The sequence below is a fragment of the Xyrauchen texanus genome, chromosome 18 (genome assembly GCF_025860055.1).
Source record: "Xyrauchen texanus isolate HMW12.3.18 chromosome 18, RBS_HiC_50CHRs, whole genome shotgun sequence".
Classification (NCBI taxonomy): Eukaryota; Metazoa; Chordata; class Actinopteri; order Cypriniformes; family Catostomidae; genus Xyrauchen; species Xyrauchen texanus.
Window position 1 is genome coordinate 42,873,440 of NC_068293.1, and position 22,398 is coordinate 42,895,837.

At 39.4% G+C, this 22,398-nt stretch overlaps 1 protein-coding gene across 5 annotated transcripts in view; it reads right to left on the bottom strand.

The window, feature by feature from the left end:
• The window catches only part of LOC127658658 (protein TANC1-like), a 260,584-nt gene that overhangs the window by 180,492 nt on the left and 57,694 nt on the right, over positions 1–22,398 (bottom strand). For all 5 annotated transcript variants that reach the window (XR_007972434.1, XM_052148063.1, XM_052148061.1 and 2 more), the window contains exon 3: positions 8,240–8,440. Coding sequence is in view for 4 of the 5 variants with exons in the window: in XM_052148063.1 (XP_052004023.1) it covers positions 8,240–8,440 (201 nt within the window). In the remaining variant the exon portion in view is untranslated. The remainder of the gene's footprint in view (positions 1–8,239; positions 8,441–22,398) is intronic.

The following is a 22,398-nucleotide window of genomic DNA, read 5'->3' on the forward strand; positions in this document are numbered from 1 at the left end:
TACAGAGTAAAATTAAGGCTATACCTCTCAAGACGGCACAAAATCTGACGGCACTGCTCGGCTATTATGAATAAAACTACATCACATTTTTAAAAATAGACTTTGGAGATGGGCTGGTTTTGTTTATGAGACTCTAATATATCAGATCATAAACAGTTTTACAGCATGAATGCTGCTCAGTTTGCAGAGATGATGGGTAATTCTCCCAGGCACAAATAACTAAATTGCCGTTTCTGGAGGATTGTTATCGTGAAACAGAGATCAGATATCAATGTTGAACCCTTAGACCTTTGAAAAGATGTATAATGTGTTAACATTAATTACATTTATAGACTGTAAATTATATATTAAATGTAAGCAGAGTGAGGTCACCACCGCGTGCGGGGGATTGTGTATCAACAGGTTAAGAACAGAATATACCGGTTCAGAATAGGGCTGAAACGTAAATTGTCGACAAAAACTAAAGAAAACACAATAAGGAAATTCAGAAGCACTGTCATCCTGAAATAAAGCAGAGCCGGATCTGGCATTCAGCTAAAAAGCAAACAACCTGGCATTATATCTTTAATGCATCCTTCATTAAAGTTCAAATAATAAGGAAGTGCACCATAAACAAACTACAATAATGGCATTTCTCTGTGCGGTCAGCGCCACGTCTATGAGTCGTGTGAAGGGGGAGAATGAAACTGCCCCCAACTGAGGCGCTAGGGCTGTCAAAATGAATTTCTAAGTCAAATAATAGTAATATTCGAATTATATTTGTATTCTATAGATATTACTTTATGTTAGAGGAAAAAAATACTGTATTGTCTCCTAAGCCCACAAGAGAGGAAAATAGTGCGAAAAAATGTGCGAGTGCAATAAGCAAAATATGAACCAAATCAAGCATTGCATTTTTATTGAAATGAAATTACACGACTTTGTTTAAAGCGCATAACGTTTTAAACAATCATTAATAGATCAAATATAATTTCCTAAATGTGCACGCAAGAAAATTGAGGTAACAAAAGTGCATATTCGCACTACAACAGACAGCGTCATTTATTATGCAAACACAAAATGGCAAACTGCCATTCCGAAACTATCCACTCACTCGTACATCTACATATTGTTTATCAAAAACACCAGACGGTCAACTTGATCTGCAGCAAGAGCTGAGCGTTTTTGTTGACAATATTTCCAGCTATTTACTGTTAATTCGACAAATATTCAAAATTCGATAGCGATATGAGGTGACGCCCGTCCCTTGTGAGCGTTTGCTGTAGCTAGATTAATAATGTGATGGATTGCGACGTATTGAATCATTATATACTGTAGCCTCTGTGTCACGTGTGTATCTTATGGTGAAGTAAATGTTTGTTTTTGTGAGTTATAGATGGATCGAAGTGAAAATAAATGTGAGAGAGTTAGTCTTAGCCCATTATACAGTGCAACAAAGTCTTTGATCAGTCTTTTTTGGCTTGTTTTCCAAAAATAATATCTAAAACTCCTTTTAAAACAAAGTACATTTACATTAGTAGCTATACAGCAGAAGAAAAAGTTGCTATTGGAGAATGTTGAATAATTTATTTAAATATTTTAAGATATCTTAAAACAGCCATCTTAAAACAAGTTACATTTACCTGAGAAGCAACATAAGATATTTAGACTTGCTTTTAGAGAATATGTGGAAACAAGACAAAAACTCAATGATTACAATAGGTTTTTTTTTTTTTTGTGAATTTTTACTGAATTAAACTTAATAAAAAATGCTTAAGCATTTAATATGTTTTATATCATTATGTATGGTGTCTAATAATGCATTGGCAATGTGCACTTAAGCTTCTTTTGCCAATAAAGTCTGATATGAATTGAATCTGCCCATTTGATTATAAAAAAAGTCCACTGGAAAACACCAGAAGATTTTGCCCAAATTGTAATAACAACATGACCACTGATTTTATGGCATGTATAAATATTTGTATAAAAGATTAACATCTGTACAAAATGTGTCTAATTAACTATATGTAATAACTATATGTAATAACTATTACAACTCTGTTTTAATGAGGATCACGATTAAATGAGGTTAAATAAAATAAGCACATTTTTCTAAACTATCCAAAGCTGGTGTTCCCAGCATGCAACAGGCTTAAATAATGAATGAGCTTTGTATCACTCTTTGTAAATGTATTTAATTAATTTATAATGTTTGTCATTAATTTATTTACACCGTTTTTATTGTTGATTTTGTTATGCAATTTCTGGTTTGTGAAGTCTGTAATTGCCTGTTAATGACCAAAAAAATATTTCCGTTTATGGTTGCCATCTTTCTGTTTTGTGCAACAAGTGTTGAGGTCTGCATATTGCCAGTAATGTAAAGTGATTATGTCAACTTGAATTTATAGCATGTATTGAGATTCACTCTGAAAGGCTTCCTGATGTCACGTGGTACACGATTTTTAAACATGTGTTAATGAGGAAAGTCCTTAATGTGAAATGTTCTAATAAAATGTTCAATAAATAATATTTAAATCAGATTTGTGAGTAAAGTTACAGTATTAACTGAAATGTTCAATTTAACTCACTTTATGTTTTTTACAATTTTACAGTTTCATCTACAAATTTACTTAGGAAAACTATGTGCAAATCTTAATATTCATTTTCTTTTCTAGCGTAAAGTATCAGAACTGAACATGGACTGAAAGAGGTTATAAAGGCTGTGAAGTATTAACCCAGACTCTCCAGTAGAGGGCACCAGTCAAAGCGGATGAGGTAATAACCACAAATCAAAGCAATGACACCATCACCAGACAAGTCAACTTCAGCAAACACATGTTGCTTCTCTCTCCTGATGAAAGCACCACTTAAAATGGGCCAGAGTCTTGTTAAATGCATTTAATAGATTCAGTAACTCCTCACTGGTTTGGGGAAAAATTGCTGTTCTGATTAAAACAGGGTCAAAACGTTTCAACGTTATTACTTCAACTGTGAGGAAATGAGTTCCAGGACTGAGCTAATGAAGCTCCGGGTGTGAGCAGATGAAAGAAGCTGGATTCCGAGAGGTTTTGGGATCCCATTTAAGGTGTTTACAGTTTGAGTTTGGCTAAAGGAATATCACTGAACCTCCCAATGAGTGCTGGACATCAGTTGAAGGGACGCATTGAAGGGATAGTTCACACAAAAATGAACATTTTGTCATCATTTACTCACCCTCTTGTCGTTCCAAACCTGTATGATTTTCTTTCTTCTGTGAAACTCAAAAGGACAAAAGACATGTGGTCTTCATTACTGGTGTTTGACAATACTGTGTATTCTGCAAGACTGTAATTAACATGCATGGTTACATTTTCATGGACACTATAAAAACATTTATTTGTGTGTGTGTGGGGGGGGGGGGGGGGTGGTATATACACACATACAGGTGGTACATACTCAGTGGTAAAGACGCTGGCTACCACCCCTGGAGTTCACTAGTTCTCTATTTCAAATCCAGGGCGTGCTGAGTGACTCCAGTCAGGTCTCCAAAGCAACCAAATTGGCCCGGTTGCTAGGGAGGGTAGAGTCACATGGGGTAAACCTCCTTGTGATCGCTATACTGTAGTTTGTTCTCGGTGGGGCACGTGGTGAGTTAAGCGTGGATGCCGCGGTGGATGGAATGAAGCCTCCACACGCATGTCTCCATGGTAACGCGCTCAACAAGCCACATGATAAGATGCACAGGTTGACGTCTCGGACGGAGAGGCAGTTGGGATTCTGAGACAAATCACTACACCACCACGAGGACTTAAAAAGCACATTGGGAATTCCAAATTGGGAGAATGTATTTTTCTCAGCACTCAATACTTGGTCGCGGCTTCTTTTCCAGGAATTACTGCATCAATGCGCCGTGCCATAGATGCAAATCAGCCTGTGGCACTGCTTAGGTGTTATGGAAGCACAGGTTGCTTTGATAACGGCCTTCAGCTCGTCTGTATTGTTGGGTCTGGTGTCTCTCATTTTCTTCTTGACAATACCCTATAGATTCTTTACGGGGTTCGGGTCAGGCGAGTTGTCTGGTCAATCAAGCACAGTAATACTATTTACATTTACATTTATGCATTTGGCAGACGCTTTTATCCAAAGCGACTTACAGTGCACTTATTACAGGGACAATCCCCCCAGAACAACCTGGAGTTAAGTGCCTTGCTCAAGGACACAATGGTGGTGGTTGTGGGGTTAGAACCCATGACCTTCTGATTAACCTATGACCTTCTGATTAACAGCCCAGTGCTTTAGCCACTACGCCACCACCACTTTGCTGACTATGGTCAGCAAACCAGTTATTAGTAGATTTGGCAGTGTGGAAAGGTGCCAATTCCTGCTGGAAAATGAAATCAGCATCTCCATAAAGCTTGTCAGCAGATGGAAGCATGAAGTGCTCTAAAATCTCCTGACAGACGGCTGCATTGAATCTCGACTTGAGAAAACACAGTGGACCAACACCAGCAGATGACATGGCACCCCAAATCATCACGGACTGTGGAAACTTCACACTGTACTTCAAGCCACTTGGATTCTGTGCCTCTTCACTCTTCCTCCAGACTCTGACCTTGATTTCCAAATTAAATGCAAAATTTACTTTCATCTGAAAAGAGGACTTTGGACCACTGGGCAATAATTATAAAAAAAATGTGATTGCATTTTCTTTGTTTTTGTAGCTTGACCAAAATGGTCACTATGAACAGATGTTGCATGGAAAATATTTTGAAATGACATGAGCGCAAGCAAACAATGACAGCTTTCACTTTTGGATGACTCTTCCTTAAAGAATCAAATATAAGATAATCAGAATAAAAGATGCCTGGGTTCCCTTAAAATTCTGGGGTTTTCTGTTAACAAACAGCATAATTCTATACTTCATTTAATTTTAGTCTAGGCACTCTCTCCCCATACATCTCACATAATATCTTTATTGGCAAATCAAAAGTGAGTGATATGAGGAAGTGCCCTGAGGCCCGTACTTAAATAAACAAACTCCTGGAGCTCAGAGTTTCTCACAGTAGCAACCGATCTCAGCGATGTCATCCAGTACCGTGGTTCCGTTAGCCCTGCGGCAGATCCGACCAGCACAGACAGGCCTCTCCTCCAGCTCTGAGGGAAAGTGTGTGTGAGCTGAGGTGAGAATTCTGCCCCCTTTCCCGCTGTTTTCAACACCTCCTCTTGATGATTCCAAGATCGTCTAAGATCTCTATCCACCCACAAACACACAGACAGATCTCATCCCATTTTTCTCAGCAACTGGGAGAGCTTTTTAAGGGATACTTCACCCATTTATATACCCTGATGTCATTCCAAAACAGTACCATTTTACAGCTATAATACAAAAGCTCTGAGTAGAGTTTTGGAAGAACATGAGAGTGAGCAAACGATGACAAAGCTTCATTTTCAGGTGAACCAACCAAGCGTTGTCTGAAATGAAGTCATCTCTCATGAGGTATACTCACCTATGATCAAACACTCTCATCTCTCAACTCATCAACCAGGCTTTAATGCTTCTAATAAAAGCGAAAAGCCCCAAAGACTTCCTTCTGTACAGCCAAAATACAGACCATTCTTACTTCATTTTCCAGGGTTTTGATTACTTGCACAATCAAAACTAGAGCCGAAAGAAACTATTAGTCGACGTTATCGACAACGTCTACAAACATTTCCACTGTCAAATTATCGTTTGATTTCCTTTAACGTAACCTGAGATCATCCAAACCTCTAATGATGAGAGAGGAGCACTGCAGCTCGATTGTATGAGAGAGGCGAGGAAGACAGTCAAAACTTTCCAAACAGCTTCAGGTGATCGCAAAGTAGGAGGGAATTCTAATACAAAAATACTAAATAAGTAAATATCGTCATCGCGAAATGAGGAGGAGGAGCAGGCGTTCCACTGAAGCAAAAATTGCATGTCAGTGCATCTTTAAAGGAATCTCGGCGCATTATATCTAAATATAATGCATTCTTTTTTAGTTTAAATAACAAGGAAGCGGGTCATGTAATTAAGCACAAACTGGCATTTTTTCTTCACGGTCAGAGCCACTTCAATGAGTCGCGTGAAGGTGCATTTACTTGAGCTATAATGCAGAAGAAAAGTGGAGTGGAGGTGGCGTAGTGAGCTAAAGCACATAGCTGGTAATCAGAAGGTTGCTGGTTCAATCCCCACAGCCACCACCATTGTGTCCTTGAGCAAGACACTTAACTCCAGGTTGCTCCGGGCGGATTGTCCCTGTAATAAGGGCACTGTAAGTCGCTTTGGATAAAAGCATCTGCCAAATGCATAAATGTAAAGAAAAAAAAATTCTGTGAATGCTGAATATAATATTTAATATTTAAATTAGAGATGTGCATTTTGGTCATTTTGTCTACTCAAGTACTCGATTTACTCAAGTACTCGTCGATTACTCAAGGGGCAATGGCATGTACATAGCTGTATATATAATCGCATGTCTGACAAACGTCTTTGGCTGCTGCATTGCGTCTTGATGTTCCAGTGTATCGTCTATTCATTATTATAGGCTGTTATAAAATAATCTGTTACAAAATGTACAAAAGTTTGCATAATCAAAATATAATGCATCTTATTTTGTCATTATGTGAAGATTCGCTGGCCAAATCAATGAATGATGTGCACAACACGCGTCCCTCTGTTCTTCCTTCAGGCTACCGTAGTAATCTTAGTAAGCACGCGTAGTAATCTTAGTAAGCACGCGTAGTAATCTTAGTAAGCACGCGTAGTAATCTTAGTAAGCACGCGTAGTAATCTTCGTAAGCATGCGTAGTAATCTTAGTAAGAACGCGTAGTAATCTTCGTAAGCACGCGTAGTAATCTTAGTAAGCACGCGTAGTAATCTTAGTAAGCACGCGTAGTAATCTTAGTAAGCACGCGTAGTAATCTTAGTAAGCACGCGTAGTAATCTTCGTAAGCACGCGTAGTAATCTTAGTAAGCACGCGTAGTAATCTTAGTAAGCACGCATATTTTTAGTGACTGTCTGAATGCTCCATTTTAAAATCGTGGCTGGTTTAACATTAGACACCATAACCATTGCGTTTTTAATACGCGTGTTAAGTTGAAGATCAGTATTGAAGATGCTGCATTCTGTTCCATTTAGCTGCTGTCTGTCTAGCTGTTTGAAACACTCGTCTGCTGTATCTGCGCTCCGTTAGCGTGTTGAGCCCACTGCCACACGCCTAGTGTGTGTGTGTGTGTGTGTGTGTGTGTGTGTCTCCAAAGTGTTCGCTCCCTTGTGGAAAGCCACAATGCTCCATATTGTTGTTGCTATGTTGGTTCATGAAGCATTCCATTCATCTTGGAAAGTCAGAATTTCCACCGTTCAACTAGCGAAAGTGCAACGGAATAACACTTTATGTTGGACGTCTAACTTGGTAACTCGTGCGGAAATCTTCAACTCCCATTCCGCCAAGATGCATGTGTGTGTTACTTCACGCAAACATGTCGGCGCCCAGGGCAGGGAGCTTTACAGTAAGTGACAAACATTCACTTTTATTAAATAATATCCATTAAAGAGTCAAAGTTCTTGCATTAAATGATAATAAAACGTAACCTAACTTGACCTTACAATGCTTCCGATTTTTATTACAAATTGCTTCTAAGAAACCTATAATCCTGGAGGAACTCATTTGGAAGTTTCTGCTTTTGATTGTTTGACTAATGAAATGTGCAAAGGGCAAAACTGTTAGAGCATGTCGCTGGCTTCAAACGCAAAATCCCTTTCAAAGCGAGCTGCTGGTAAAACACACATGAAGGTCAGATGTGAGCGAGATGCCTAAGTGACCACTTAAAGGATTTCAATACTTTTTGCAAGGCCCGGGTTCAAGTTCAGAGAACAACAACAAAACACTTTGAAGATCTCAACTGCTTGTGGCCTTGTCCTTTACACACGCACAATGCCGAAAAACAAGTCACTGTTTACATAAACACACACTACTACACACAAGCACACTCCCACTTAGTGCTTGCATTTACACACAGTAACAAAGATGACATGTAAATGACCACCAGATGTCTTCTTTTACCTTCTAACACAATACAAACACACCAATTTAGACAAAGGGATAAACAATATAAAATGCAGTAATGTATGCGGATAGAAATCTTAAGTAAACTTATTCATATCCAATGAAATCTTTAACTACATGTTCATTCATTAAAAAAAGAATCAGTTCATAGGAGTAAGTAGTTTGTGAATCGGACTACAGGAGAAAACCCACCTGGAGATTTCTTGCAGGGACGAGCAGCCATCACGTACGTCTGTCGGGGCAGGAGAGGGGAGGAGGGGAGAGACATGGACACACCTTTAGACAGACTGAGTCTGAGGCCTTCCTCTGTCGGGGGGTACGGGAGGACACTGCTAGCATCATGCACTCCACCACCAGGACACCTTCGCTGGGCACTGAGCAGGTACGGATCCCCTGTTCACAGAGGAACAACAAATATGAGTCATGGAACCAGACAGCGAGGAACATTAAAATAGAAGCAGAGCAGGGATAATTGTAACACTTTATGGCTTTTGATTATTATTGAGTAAACTGCATTCTAGTGTGGATGAGAGGTGTGAGAGGTGTAAAAAAACAGCACGGCATTTATTTTTCTGGATGCACTGATTTATTGGACAAACATAGTATCAGCCGATATTCGCCTTGTTGACTGCCATCGTCCTATCGGCAAATACGATGTCATTCACCGATAGCAGTGGCCGATGTTTATCTGTTTATATAAGTTGGTTGTTTGCGGTCGACTTGGACAACAGTTGCCAACCCATCTGCAGATTCGGAGAAGATCCATCAGGTGGTACTGTAATACTAACACCAAATCGTTCAGTTTAAAATAAGCATTTATTTATTTTCTCGAGTATGAGTAGCACTCATGTAACTATTGCCTATAGCAATTCTTCCAGTAACCGTTCAGACGGATGCGTTTTCATGCTAAAAAAGCAAAACGCACCACAAAAATAGAGCAGAACGCAGGTGTCTCGAGATGTGTTTTTATCAGCTGAAGAAGTCTTTTTAACATGACACAGCGTCTAAAAATGCAGCGCTCCAGCAGTGAGAGATGCTAAAAACACAGTGAAATGTGATGCAGTTGTCAAAAGACATCCATCTAGCGAATGTTGCTGAAAAACAGCACGAGCGAACGCAAAAACACGTTCAGTTTGAACAGCCCCTTGTTCACATGACACAGCAATAGCTGACGTTTCTCAAAGTTTCCTCTCAAAAGACAGCATTGTGTTTAATTTGACAGTAGGTAAATATCCAGACGCTGTTTTACGGTGTGAAAAACCACTCCAAATGATTCAGTGAGAGAGCACCCTGAGCGCATTGTACTGAATCACGAATCTATTCAGATCATTTTGCAAGCCCGTTTGGTCAATTCACTGAAAAGAACAGACTCGAAAGAATTATTCATTAGCAAATTGGGAATTGCTAGTTCTTTTAAAGTGCCAACAGAAATATGGGGCACATTTCATGATTGGTGAAATATTCTGAGAGTATATATTTCAGTCAGTCAGGTCAGTCGGAGCGCTCATGGTACGCACAGTGCGTACTGCCGAACAGCTGCAGGCGCCAATTGGCGCTTGCTTGAAAAAGTATCGGAAGGCATTTCCTAAGAGGCCAACAGCAGATGTACAGCAGATGTATAGCAGCTGTATAGCAGATATACAGCAGATGTACAGCAGAAGTATAGCAGATGTACAGCAGCTGTATAGCAGATGTACAGCAGAAGTACAGCAGATGTACAGCAGCTGTATAGCAGATGTACAGCAGATGTACAGCAGATGTACAGCAGAAGTACAGCAGATGTACAGCAGATGTACAGCAGATGTACAGCAGATGTATAGCAGATGTACAGCAGATGTACAGCAGAAGTATAGCAGATGTATAGCAGATGTACAGCAGATGTACAGCAGCTGTATAGCAGATGTACAGCAGATGTATAGCAGATGTACAGCAGATGTACAGCAGATGAATAGCAGATGTAAAGCAGCTGTATAGCAGCTGTACAGCAGATGTATAGCAAATGTACAGCAGATGTACAGCAGATGTACAGCAGATGTACAGCAGATGTATAGCAGATGTATAGCAGATGTATAGCAGCTGTACAGCAGATGTACAGCAGAAGTACAATTAATTAATATCTGATGTCGTTTTGGCTACTGAAGTTTAAATCAGAGAAGCTTTGAAAACATCTCCATCTTAACACTTTTATACAAGTCACGAAACAAGACATGTGAAACTAGTCTAATGACACAGACTTCAGAAAGCTTTGTAGATGTATAGCAGATGTAAAGCAGCTGTATAGCAGATGTACAGCAGATGTATAGCAGCTGTACACCAGCTGTACAGCAGATGTACAGCAGATGTATAGCAGATGTATAGCAGCTGTACAGCAGATGTACAGCAGAAGTACAATTAATTAATATCTGATGTCGTTTTGGCTACTGAAGTTTAAATCAGAGAAGCTTTGAAAACATCTCCATCTTAACACTTTTATACAAGTCACGAAACAAGAAGACATGTGAAACTAGTCTAATGACACAGACTTCAGAAAACTTTGGCCCAATAAACAGGATGTTGCTTGATTTTATATTGGCAGCAAATAATCATCATATACAGTATTTATCATGAATATTCAATTAATCAGCCCACCCCTACCATGAACAGAAGGATGAAGCAGAAAAAAAAACTCTGTTAATAGGTTGAAAAACATTGGAAATAATCAACTTAATAGTCCCCATGTTTACATTAGTTGACAGACAGTGTTCCAACAATGAACCCGATAGAGAGTGATCATTTACGGTAATCATAATCAAAACAAACAAAGCCGCTGGGATTCAGTTTAGATTAAAAATAAAATGAGTGGCAGAATCCATAAATGATTTTCACTGTAAACTATCAAGAGAACAAAAACTGAGCAAAGCTAATTAGCAGGGCTCATTAAAGCTCAATAATAATGCCGAACAATGTTCATTACATGCAAACCCCCTTTTTGAGGGGGGGTTTAGCTGTCTTTTTTCTCTATTTTATTGTGCTAAGCATTTGTAAATGTTTAATGAAAAAACAGCTGCTTCCCTGTTAACTCTGATGAGCTGCCATTGTTTTGTGCCAAATCAACTGGAGACTTCTGGGAAAATTCAAAGAAAGCAATAAACGTCGGATATGTTGGGAATGGAATGCTAGCTTACTACTTACTGAACACTGTGCAGGTTACACTGAATACTGCATACTATTTACACAATAAAAACAATTTAAAGCATTGTATTAACCAGTAGCATGACAGTTTGTTGTCATCAGGCTGTATGTTTCATTCAGCATGTGTTGTTTTGTTATTACATTTACATTTATGCATTTGGCAGACGACTTTATCCAAAGCGAATTTACAGTGCACTTATTACAGGGACAATCCCCCCGGAGCAACCTGGAGTTAAGTGTCTTACTCAAGGACACAATGGTGGTGGCTGTGGGGATCGAACCAGCGACCTTCTGATTACCAGTTATGTGCTTTAGCCCACTACGCCACCACCACTCTATCATCTGGTTCATTCAAAACACTGGAGTTGGAAGAGCATTGAATGGTGGATATACTGTAGTTTTCCATACAGTGTGCTCTGGGATCAGAAACTACATATTTTGACCAATGCAGCAGGATATGTAGGTATTCTATGCATACTGAAAATGTTATATACCATGTTGTACACACGTATACATACTGAAGAGGCTTCTGGAGAAATGGTGTTCTTTTCTGAATAATGCCAACATCTCTCTATCTCTCTCTCTCTCTTTCTCTAACTCTCTATCTCTATGTTCTCCCACACACACTCTCTCACACACACAATGATGACCAAAACAAAGACGACTACTGTATAAAATATGATTAAACAATGAAGAATGCCAGACAACAGGAAGTCAGCGTGACCCAGTCACACCTCCGTCCTGGACGCAGGCTCTCTTTAAACACCCACTGGGGACACAAGTGTCTGTACAGTGTGAATTCTGACGAGGGTGATGACCTGGGACGCCACAACTGATTTAAAATCATTATAGGAGGACAGAACTACAAAATAACACAAATGATATACATTCTTCTTGACTTGTAGATATCTAGTTTGCCTTTAAGTGCCAATGAAACTAATTATCTGTCAAAACTGGGATGCACTGATTCCAAAACAAATTATACCATACCACCAGAACAGAAAACATTTATTAGAGAGAGAGAGAGAGAGAGAGAGAGAGAGAGAGAGAGAGAGAGAGAGAGAGAGAGAGAGAGAGAGAGAGAGAGAGAGAGAGAGAGAGAGATAATGTAACTGGCCCACCCCTGCTGTGCTATAAAGAACATTTACACCATCTTACCCAAACAGTTGTAAATCTTTCATGGAAGAAGGAATGGAAGAGAGAAACTTGTCACATTCACCAAATTAACTATGAATTCTACCACAAATATTTTGTTATCTGCAGGACTGAAAAATGACAAAGTTGAGGAGAGGAGATGTCCAACATTTACTGCTGGAAATGGTAAATGGTCTGCACTTATATAGCGCTTTTTTCTAACCTCAGAGGTTACCAAAGCGCTTTACACTGTGTCCCAATCACCCATTCACACACACATTCATACACCAATGGAAGTCAAACTCAAGGCCCAAACCTGTACTTGTCAAATTGAATGGTCCTGGAGGCACGTTTCAAAGCATTCAGATTAAAAACTGGTCCACTCAGCACTCAATTTCATTCTGAAGCCTCTTTTTGTTCAGAGACAAAACAATGCTGAAAGCAAGCTTGACATTTCAGCTCGAGTTCTTTTGGGAAAGCTCTGAGTCACTCTTTCGAGCAAAAGACCACAACACTGAGACGATCATTTACAGACAGAGGGACACACTCTTCAAGTCACATGCTAGACGGATAGCTGGACTGGCCTGTCATTAACAACAAGCACAGAGAAAATAACGACATGAAACTGAAACAGGGATCGAAAAATAGAGACAGTTTGAGTGAGGCTAAAGCAAACTTACTAAGCCTATATCTGCTCTCTGGGCCCAAAGCAGACCGCATATAAAAGACCTGCAATTTCAGCTGCGCTCCATGAAACCAAATGTAATTGTTCTGTTGAATGTACAACTGATTACAACGTATCTAGACTTTCCTAACCGACTCTGACTGAGGTTTTAATTGAGATTGATTTTGCGTTAGAAAGACTCTGATTAGATCAAGGATTGCTTTTTAATACATATAATCTCTAAGTGAGAGCTAAGTACTTTATTCATTTTAAAGCCCCCAGCAAATTCCAGCTATTGAACTAATCCAAGCACTGATTAACAAATGAACAGGTTAGTGAACACATGGTAAATTACTGTCCCGCAGCGTTTATTTGGTGTTTGTTTTAGGGCAGCGTGTTAGGTCGAGTATATTTTTACTATCCATTTAAATCAGTTTTGTCGTAAATATACACTTAAACAACATTGTAAAAAAGACAGTGATTTTAATGTGCTTTTTTATTTGACAATTTAGTGTGTCATTACACTGGTTTCGGAATAGTGTGTGTGTGTGTGTGTGTGTGTGTGTGTGTGTGTGTGTGTGTGTGTGTGTCACAATTGTAATTGTATCAGCAACAAAAAGGGTGTTTGAGCTGATACTTTCTATTTATTTATTTAGTCAGCTCAGGATTACTTTTCAATTAATTAATGATCATTGGCACAACTGCATGTGTACAGAATATGTGTTCAAAAATGACGTGTAGGGTGTGTGTGTGTGTGTGTGTGTGTGTGTGTGTGTGTGCGTGCGTGCGCACGTTTATGCTTATGTGGTTTACGAGGACAATTTTTTATAGCTTAAAAACATATTAAACAATGTTTTATTGAAAAATGTAAAAATGCAGAATGTTTTCTGTGAGGGTTGGGTTTAGGGATTGTGTTGGTTTAGGGGGCTGTGTTGGGGTTTAGGGGGCTATGTTGGGGTTTAGGGATTGTGTTGGTTTAGGGGGCTGTGTTGGGTTTAGGGGGCTGTGTTGGGTTTAGGGGGCTGTGTTGGGTTTAGGGGATGGAATCTATAGTTTGTACAGTATAAAAATCATTATGTCTATGGAAAGTCCTCATAATGATAGATAGACCAGTGTGTGTGTGTGTGTGTGTGTGTGTGTGTGTGTGTGTGTGTGTGTGTGAGAGAGACATCAGCCAGACCATCTTGGAAAAATTCATGCAGATTATCTTGGTTACATCTACAGAATTGATTCACTGCAGCACGCATAGAAATTAAATGAGACTGAAACCTTCGAGAAGCAACAGAAGAGGATCTGAAGGCCAGAGATGGTGAGAGAAAATAGAAAGAAGAGAAAGGAAGGTGGAGAAAAAGGAGGGAAAGAAAACAAACAATAAAGCTTATGAGAATGCAAACAAGAACGAAATATTGAGAATGTGAACAAGAAAGAGAATGAGGAAAAAATAAGAAAACATAAACCAGAAAGAAAGAGAAATCAAAACAAGAATGAGAAAATCAAAACAAGAATGAATGAGAATGAAAAGAATGATAACGAACAACTAAAACGAGAAATGAGAACGCAAACGAGAGAATGAATGAGAACACAAATGAGATATAATAAGAATGAGACTGTACACAAAAAAGAAAAAGCAAAGCATAAGAAAACAAACAAGAAAGAATAAGAACAAAATAGAATGAGAATAAAAGTGAGAATGCAAACAACAAAAAAACGAGAAAGAATGAGAATGCAAACGTGAAAGAGATAGCAAGCATGGGAATGTGAATGAGTTAAAATGACAACACGAAGGCGGAAAGAATGACAATGCAAAAGAGAATGAGAACGAAAACAAGAATGAGAATAAAAAGAATGAAAATGAAAACTAACGAGGACGAGAACAAGACGGGGACAGATCGTGATGAATCGATTTGAGTGCAGCAAGTTCATGGTTGTGTATGGATTACACAGCATGTTATCAAACTCTTTCAACTTGCTCACAATAGAACCATATGGATCAAAATCATCACACACAAACACAGTCTTGTGCGTTTGCTTGCTCTAACACACACACACCCGTGCATAAAAATTCCCTCTCATTCACACACACTCACACACCAGCCCCCAGCTCTTAATGACACACCACAGCATCCTATTCACAAACACACAGAGAGAGTCCTCGGCTAGACGTGTTTTGGCTAAAAGAGTCTTTATTAGTGCGTTTCTCAGTTTCGCGATAATTTTGAGTCACGCCAACTCAGAAATAGACATCAAGGGGAAAAAATTAGAAAGTTCCCTTATGACATCCATTTATAACCAACATTTTTCTTTAAAATCTTGTCTGTGTATGCAGCTTGCTGTGTTTTGGAACAAGTTGTCTTGCTTAGTGTTAAGCCAAATTCACTCTGCAGAAAATATTTCAATTCTGCTTGAGACATTGCGGCCAAGAGCATGTCATTGAAATATCCTTCATGGGAACATATTAGGAAGTTAATACGATGGGATGCCACAAGACAGACAGACATCTATAGTCACAGCTAAGCCTGGCAGAACAGTCTGGAATTTCTTTCCCAGTGGCCCCAAGGGCAAAGAGATTCAGAGGGCATGACAATTTCCAGCTCTCTTCATAAACGCTCAATTTCAGCTGGTATGGGGAAATAAATTCAGGCCAGAGTGATGCCCTACCCTCATGTATATATGAGAAAGTACAGAGTGTATAGAAGGGAAGTTTGTGTTGAGCATCATGTACAAAAGTGTACAGCCTCGGAGACATAGGCTCAAAAATGTATCCATTTTAATGTTAAGTTATAACATAACTAGCTCAAATCTCCTCTGACTGCATGCACAATAGTAAATAAAGAACGTCACCGTTCAAACCACACCCACAATTCATTTTAAAAGCCTGATCACGAAAATGACCTGACTGTGGCAACATTTTGGCAAAATGACACATGGGTCCTTACACGTATCGCGGTAGATCCGAGGTGAAATGTCCACTGTGTGGCGCTAAAAGAGTGCTACATGTTCTCCCAAACATTTGGGTTTAAGATTTATGCTCTATAGATTTTTACAGTGCATCCGGAAAATATTCACAGCGCTTCACTTTTTCCACATTTGTTATGTTACAGCCTTATTCCAAAATTGTTTAAATTCTACAAACAATACCCCATAATGACAACGTGAAAGAAGTTTGTTGGAAATCTTTTATTTATTAAAAATAAAAAAATCAGCTCAATACTTTGTTGAAGCACCTTTGGCACCAATTACAGCCTCAAGTCTTTTTGTGCATGATGCTACAAGCTTGGCACGCCTATTTTTGGGTTGGTTCTCCCATTCTTCTTTGCAGGACCTCTCAAGCTCCATCAGGTTGGATGGGGAGCGTCGGTGCACAGCCATTTTCAGATCTCTCCAGAGATGATCAATCGGGTTCCAGTCTGGGCTCTGGCTGGGCCATGGAGTTGTCTCATAGCCACTACTTTGTTATCTTGGCTGTGTGCTCAGGGTCGTTGTCCTGTTGGAAGATTAACCTTTGCCCCAGTCTGAGGTCCAGAGCACTCTGGAGCAGGTTTTCATCAAGGATGTCTCTGTACATGGCTGCATTCATCTTTCCCCCGATCCTGACTAGTCTCCCAGTTCCTGCGGCTGAAAAACATCCCCACAGCATGATGCTCCCACCACCATGCTTCACTGTAGGGATGGTATTGGCCAGGTGATGAGCGGTGCCTGGTTTCCTCCAGACATGACCCTTGCCATTCAGGACAAAGAGTTCAATCTTTGTTTCATCAGACCAGATAATTTTGTTTCTCATGGTCTGAGAGTCATTCAGGTGCCTTTTGGCAAACTCCAGGTGTGCTGTCATGTGTGTTTCACTGAGGAGTGGCTTCCGTCTGACCACTCTACCATACAGGCCTGATTGGTGGAGTGCTGCAGAGATTGTTGTTCTTCTGGAAGGTTCTCCTCTCTCCACAGAGAAATGCTGGAGCTCTGTCAGAGTGACCATCGGGTTCTTGGTCACCTCCCTGACTAAGGCCCTTCTCCCCCGATCGCCCAGTTTGGCCGGGTGGCCAGCTCTAGGAAGAGTCCTGGTGGTTCCAAACGTATTCAATTTACAGATGATGGAGGCCACTGTGCTCATTGGGACCTTCAATGCTGCAGAAATGCTTCTGTACCCTTCCCCAGATCAGTGCCTCGATACAATCCTGTCTCGGAGGTCTACAGACAATTCCTTGGACTTCATGTCTTGGTTTGTGCTCTGACGCACCGTTAACTGCGGGACCTTATATAGACAGGTGTGTGCCTTTCCAAATCATGTCCAATCAACTGAATTTACCACAGGTGGACTCCAATCAAGATGTAGAAACATCTCAAGGATTATTAGTGGAAACAGGAAGCACCTGAGCTCAATTTTGAGTGTCATGGCAAAGGCTGTGAATACTTATGTACATGTGGTTTGGTTCTCGTTTTTTTATTTTCAGTAAATTTGCAAAGATTTCAAACAAACTTTGAGGAAAATAATGAATTTAATCAATTTTGGAATAAGGCTGTAACATAACAAAAAGTGAAGCACTGTGAATACTTTCCAGATGCACTGTACATCAACAAAATTGACCTCTCTACCTAAACCTAAACCTGACCAATAGTGTTAGAAAAAGCAAATATGAGATGAAAACACATTTGTTGCTCAAGTGTGGACTTGTGTGCTCTTCAGGACTCGTACCCCGCTCCTTTACATCAAAAGTGCAACGTGTATATCAGTTGAGCTAGCGCACAAATTGATTGCATTTGAACAAGCTTAAGTTAAGCAGAAGGTTACTGGTTCAATCCCCACAGCCACCACCATTGCGTCCTTGAGCACTTAACTTCAGGTTGCTCCGGAGGGATTGTCCCTGTAATAAGGGCTCAGCAAGTCGCTTTGGATAAAAGCGTCAGCCAAATGCATAAATGTAAATAAGCTTGTAAATGTAGTGGTGTATGTACTGCAAATGTTAAAATCATGCGATGTAGTAATAGTGTTTAGATGTCATAAGATAGCATTGTGTGAGGACCAGCGTGAAAAGTAGTTTATGATAATCGCGCCTGATTCATAGCCGGTGGTGCCCCGGCCTGAATCAGGTGGGGGAGGAGTAACAAGGAGGGCATGGCCCAGGCCGGTGCTGAATCAGCTGATCAGTGGGAGAGCGAGAAGGGCAGGTCAGAGGTGCCAGTTTGAGAGAGAGAGAGAGAGAGAGAGACGCAAGCAGCCGCACTGCACATGTTTATGTTATTTTAAGTTCATTTATATCATTAAACCTTAGGTTTACTGTTCAGCCGGTTCCTGCCTCCTCTTTGCCTATCCTTTTTAACTGTTAGAGTAGTTTTGGCAGCTTGGTTTCAACAAATGCTCTTTTTGCCGTGAGGAAGTTTTGAGTTCTGAAACATAGTTTGTTTTTATAATACAATGACCTCTTATATGTCAAAAGATCAAGGAAAATGTAATTAATGATGTCATGACCCCTTTAAAAACATGTTACAGTGATGGATGAGAACTTCATTGTGGTTTGTGATGTGTGGCATACAGAAGTAAAACATTTTAGTTAATTCTTTTAGCAGCATCTACAAGGAAGTGTAAAGGAATAACAGGTTTTAAGATGAAATTCTAGTGATTGGCCTTGGTTAACATCTTAAACCTTGCTTCTAAGAACATTTCTAAAAGATTAACTTACAATAAGACAAATAAGCTGTGAGAAGTGACCGTAAAAACAGAGATTACCTCTTGTTTTAAGCCACTTTAGAGCTCAACAGATGGTATGGGCGCCTTTCATTTTCAAAAGTGTAACTCATTTTGTGCAATAATATGCAAATGACATAATCGAGTCTCACAATCTTAAAAAACGTGTAGTCAATGACCGATGCAAAGGCCTATGCAATAACTCACAATGACAGTAAAATTGAAGTACACAGTCTTTTCCAACATATTTAAACTTTTTAGCTTCAGATCAATATGGTTTGGTCCAAGGCATTTTTTTATGCCTATGGAGAAAAAAACATGATTTAAAAAATACCTCTCTTCAGCAAAATTTGAAGATGCTTGAACCATAAAAAAGAGCAATAACCTAAATGTTTGTCAGACCAATAAATAAAATTATGGCTTTTGTAGCACAAACTTCAACCCCATGAGATTCATGGTTACATTATTCACAGCAGCGCCATCTTTGATTTTTGATGGGAATGACAACGAGGCTGTGAGGGATAAACATACAGTCTCCTTCAATGGGTTGTCCTGTCATTTAAAGACTTTTTGGATCATTCCACTGACAAAACATTGAAAAGAAATTAGTTGAGAAATATCAGATGGGATCTGGAGTTATAAATAGATTTGTTTCGTGCGTGGCATTGAAGAGAAGATGCAGAAGCCTTTATTTTGTCACATATTATATTTGCACATATACAGTGACATTTTTCTGCATATCCCAGCCAAGCTGGGGTCAGAGCGCAGGGGTCAGCCATGATACGGCGCCCCAGGAGCAGATAGGGTCAAGTGCCTTGCTCAAGGGCCCAACAGTGGCATCATTTCGGTGCTGGGGCTTGAACCCCTAACATTCTGGTCAGTAACCCAGGGCCTTAACCACTGAGCCTCCACTGACCACTAAAGAGTCGCTACTGTGAGTAACCACCTCCTGCTTCTTGTATGGAGCAACAGTTGGTTGACTGTTGCCACGGTAATGCATTGGGAGTCATTTTGAGTGGCATTTACACAGATCATTAGGCAGAGTTCAGTGAGGGTCTGGAGAACAAAAGCACAACTGCATGACTGGACATCAGGAAGTCTCATATCAACCGCTTTCACTGGAGATCAGAGACTAAAAACTAAATGTTTTTAATTTCGGTTCGTTAGGAGCAAAAATGGCATTTTTTTTTTTCATTCCAGTTCAGAAGTTTCCAAATGGTTAGAATGAAATAAAAGAAAGGTTAATAACTTTCTCTTTAAAATGACAGTACTCTGTTCTAATGGGTGGGTGAAATACCAAATGCAGTGTAGCCAGATCTCACAAGAGAAACAAGCCATCAGGTCTGGAAAAACATGCCCAAAATAAGCCACTTGCATCATCAAGGAAAGCTAAAATAAGCAGTTAATTATTTTCCTGTGTGGTGGATTTATCAGCATAGAAATCATAACAAGAAAACAGTTAATTAACAGTAAAGTATAATTATAATTACATATCTGCTTCTCAGTCAAAACCCGGCAGCATCAAATCTATATTAATGCATCATATCTAACAATAATTCAGTAACTGAGAAATATATTTTTACCTCTAATAATGTTTTCTATAATCTGGATTACCCATGCATGTACAGTATGTATAGTAATTATGCATAGCTGCTAAAAATGTCTTTATTCACAGGCTGCGACATCCACAGTGGGCAATTAAGAAACGTGTCTTGCAGCAGTTTCCTTAAGGATCAAAGCACGTATTGACAAAACATGAAGTGCTGTAGATGCAAAAATTTACTCCGATAAACCCTTTGGCTTCATGAAACCAAAGTGCAAAGTGCAGCAACCTCACACCATATAATCCCATTTGTAAACTACTATAAGATGCAATGAGGTACCCTTCAACACTAATGGCCACCAATTATACAGCAAGTTCATAAAAATACTTCATTAGACATAATTAGAAACAAATAGGGTGGGGCAGTATAGCTAAAATATATTCAATCTCAATATTTCTCAGCAATTTGACAATATTCAATACATATAGTTCTCCATTTATGTATTTGGCCTGAAATAGTTAGAAAGAGTGACTTTTTTTTTACCAGAGGAAACCATCATTTCAACCAAAAAGTCATTGGGTTGCCAAGTTGATTAAAACATCTGTCTTAACACTCTCATACTCGTAGATTGTAAGACAAGGAGAAATCGCAAAATGAATCTAATGACAATCTTTAGAAAACTTAATGGCTAAAGAAAAAGTGCATCAAATTCATGGTGATATTCACACCACTGCTTAAATTTATATTGCAAACTAATTAATTGTGTATGTATGTATGTATGTATGTATGTATGTATGTATGTATGTATGTATGTATATATATATATATATATATATATATATATATATATATATATATATATATATATATATATATTGTGAATATTTTATATAGCCCAGCTTTAGAAACAAAACATGTACTAGCAAAATGTAAATTGCTTAAGTTTCCTTGTGCATTTGTAAATTATCAGTGGCATAATTCTCATATATAGACACCAAATAATATTCTAACTCTTGACAGGGTTCTCTCGGTGTGAACCGTGAAACTGCCCCAGAAAGACACTAATGCAACATCTCCGCCCTGTCCCACAGAGCCGCCACATTTGGAGAAAAGTTAACCGGTGAATCTGAATCAGAAAAGCCATTATCCACCATCTCCATTCTCTTCCAGAGAGAAAGAGCACAAAGACGATGAGGTCAGTAGTTCACTGTGGCCTCTAAACAGCAGAGAGACTATTCAATCATACACACAATGTGTGTGAAACACACTAACATACAGAGACAATGAGGGAAAGACCTTGTTAGTGGTTAACACAGACGCACGAATAATCATGCCAAACGGTTCATAGGGCCTGTAGCTACAGATGGGAATTAGGAAGGACAAACTTCATCTGGTGAAATATACACATTCACGTACATTATATACACAAAACCCTTAATCTGGTGAATATTTAGGATATAAAAACCTTAATTTGATAAATACTTAGATATAGAACATTTTAACAGAGGTAAATCACTGTCATTTCAAAATAAGAGTCCCTTGTGCATTTGGGGCTTGATTATAGTTAAAAGAGCCACATAATGTACCAAATCTTAATATTTTCTTGTTATTATTGGGATTTTACAATCACAATAAACTGCATCTTGGATTTTGTTCATTTTGTACTCTTGCAACCTCTGTGTTTGCATATAGTAAGGAAAGACTGATTTTACATTCTATAAGACCATTTGAGAAGATAATGGCCGATTAATCGGTTATCTGCCTTTTCTACCACCTTATGCAGAGTTTACACTACACGATTCGTAGGCAAATCGGAGCTCGCTCACATGAGCGACGATCGCAATGTACGAACTATCAAATGTGCGATTTGAGAGAATCGCAGACGCTTTGCCAATTTCAGCGAGAAATCTATATGGGGCGGCTGTGGCTCAGTTGGTAGAGCGGGTCGGCCACTAATCTTTTGAATCACGCCCCACACGACTCCACATGCCGAAGTGTCCTTGGGCAAGACACTGAACCCCAAGTTGCTCCCAATGGCAAGCTAGTGCCTTGCATAGCAGCTCTGCCGCCATTGGTGTATGAATGTGTGTGTATGGGTGAATGAGTCGCAGCGTAAATCGCTTTGAATACCGTTAAGGTTAAAAAGGCGCTATATAAG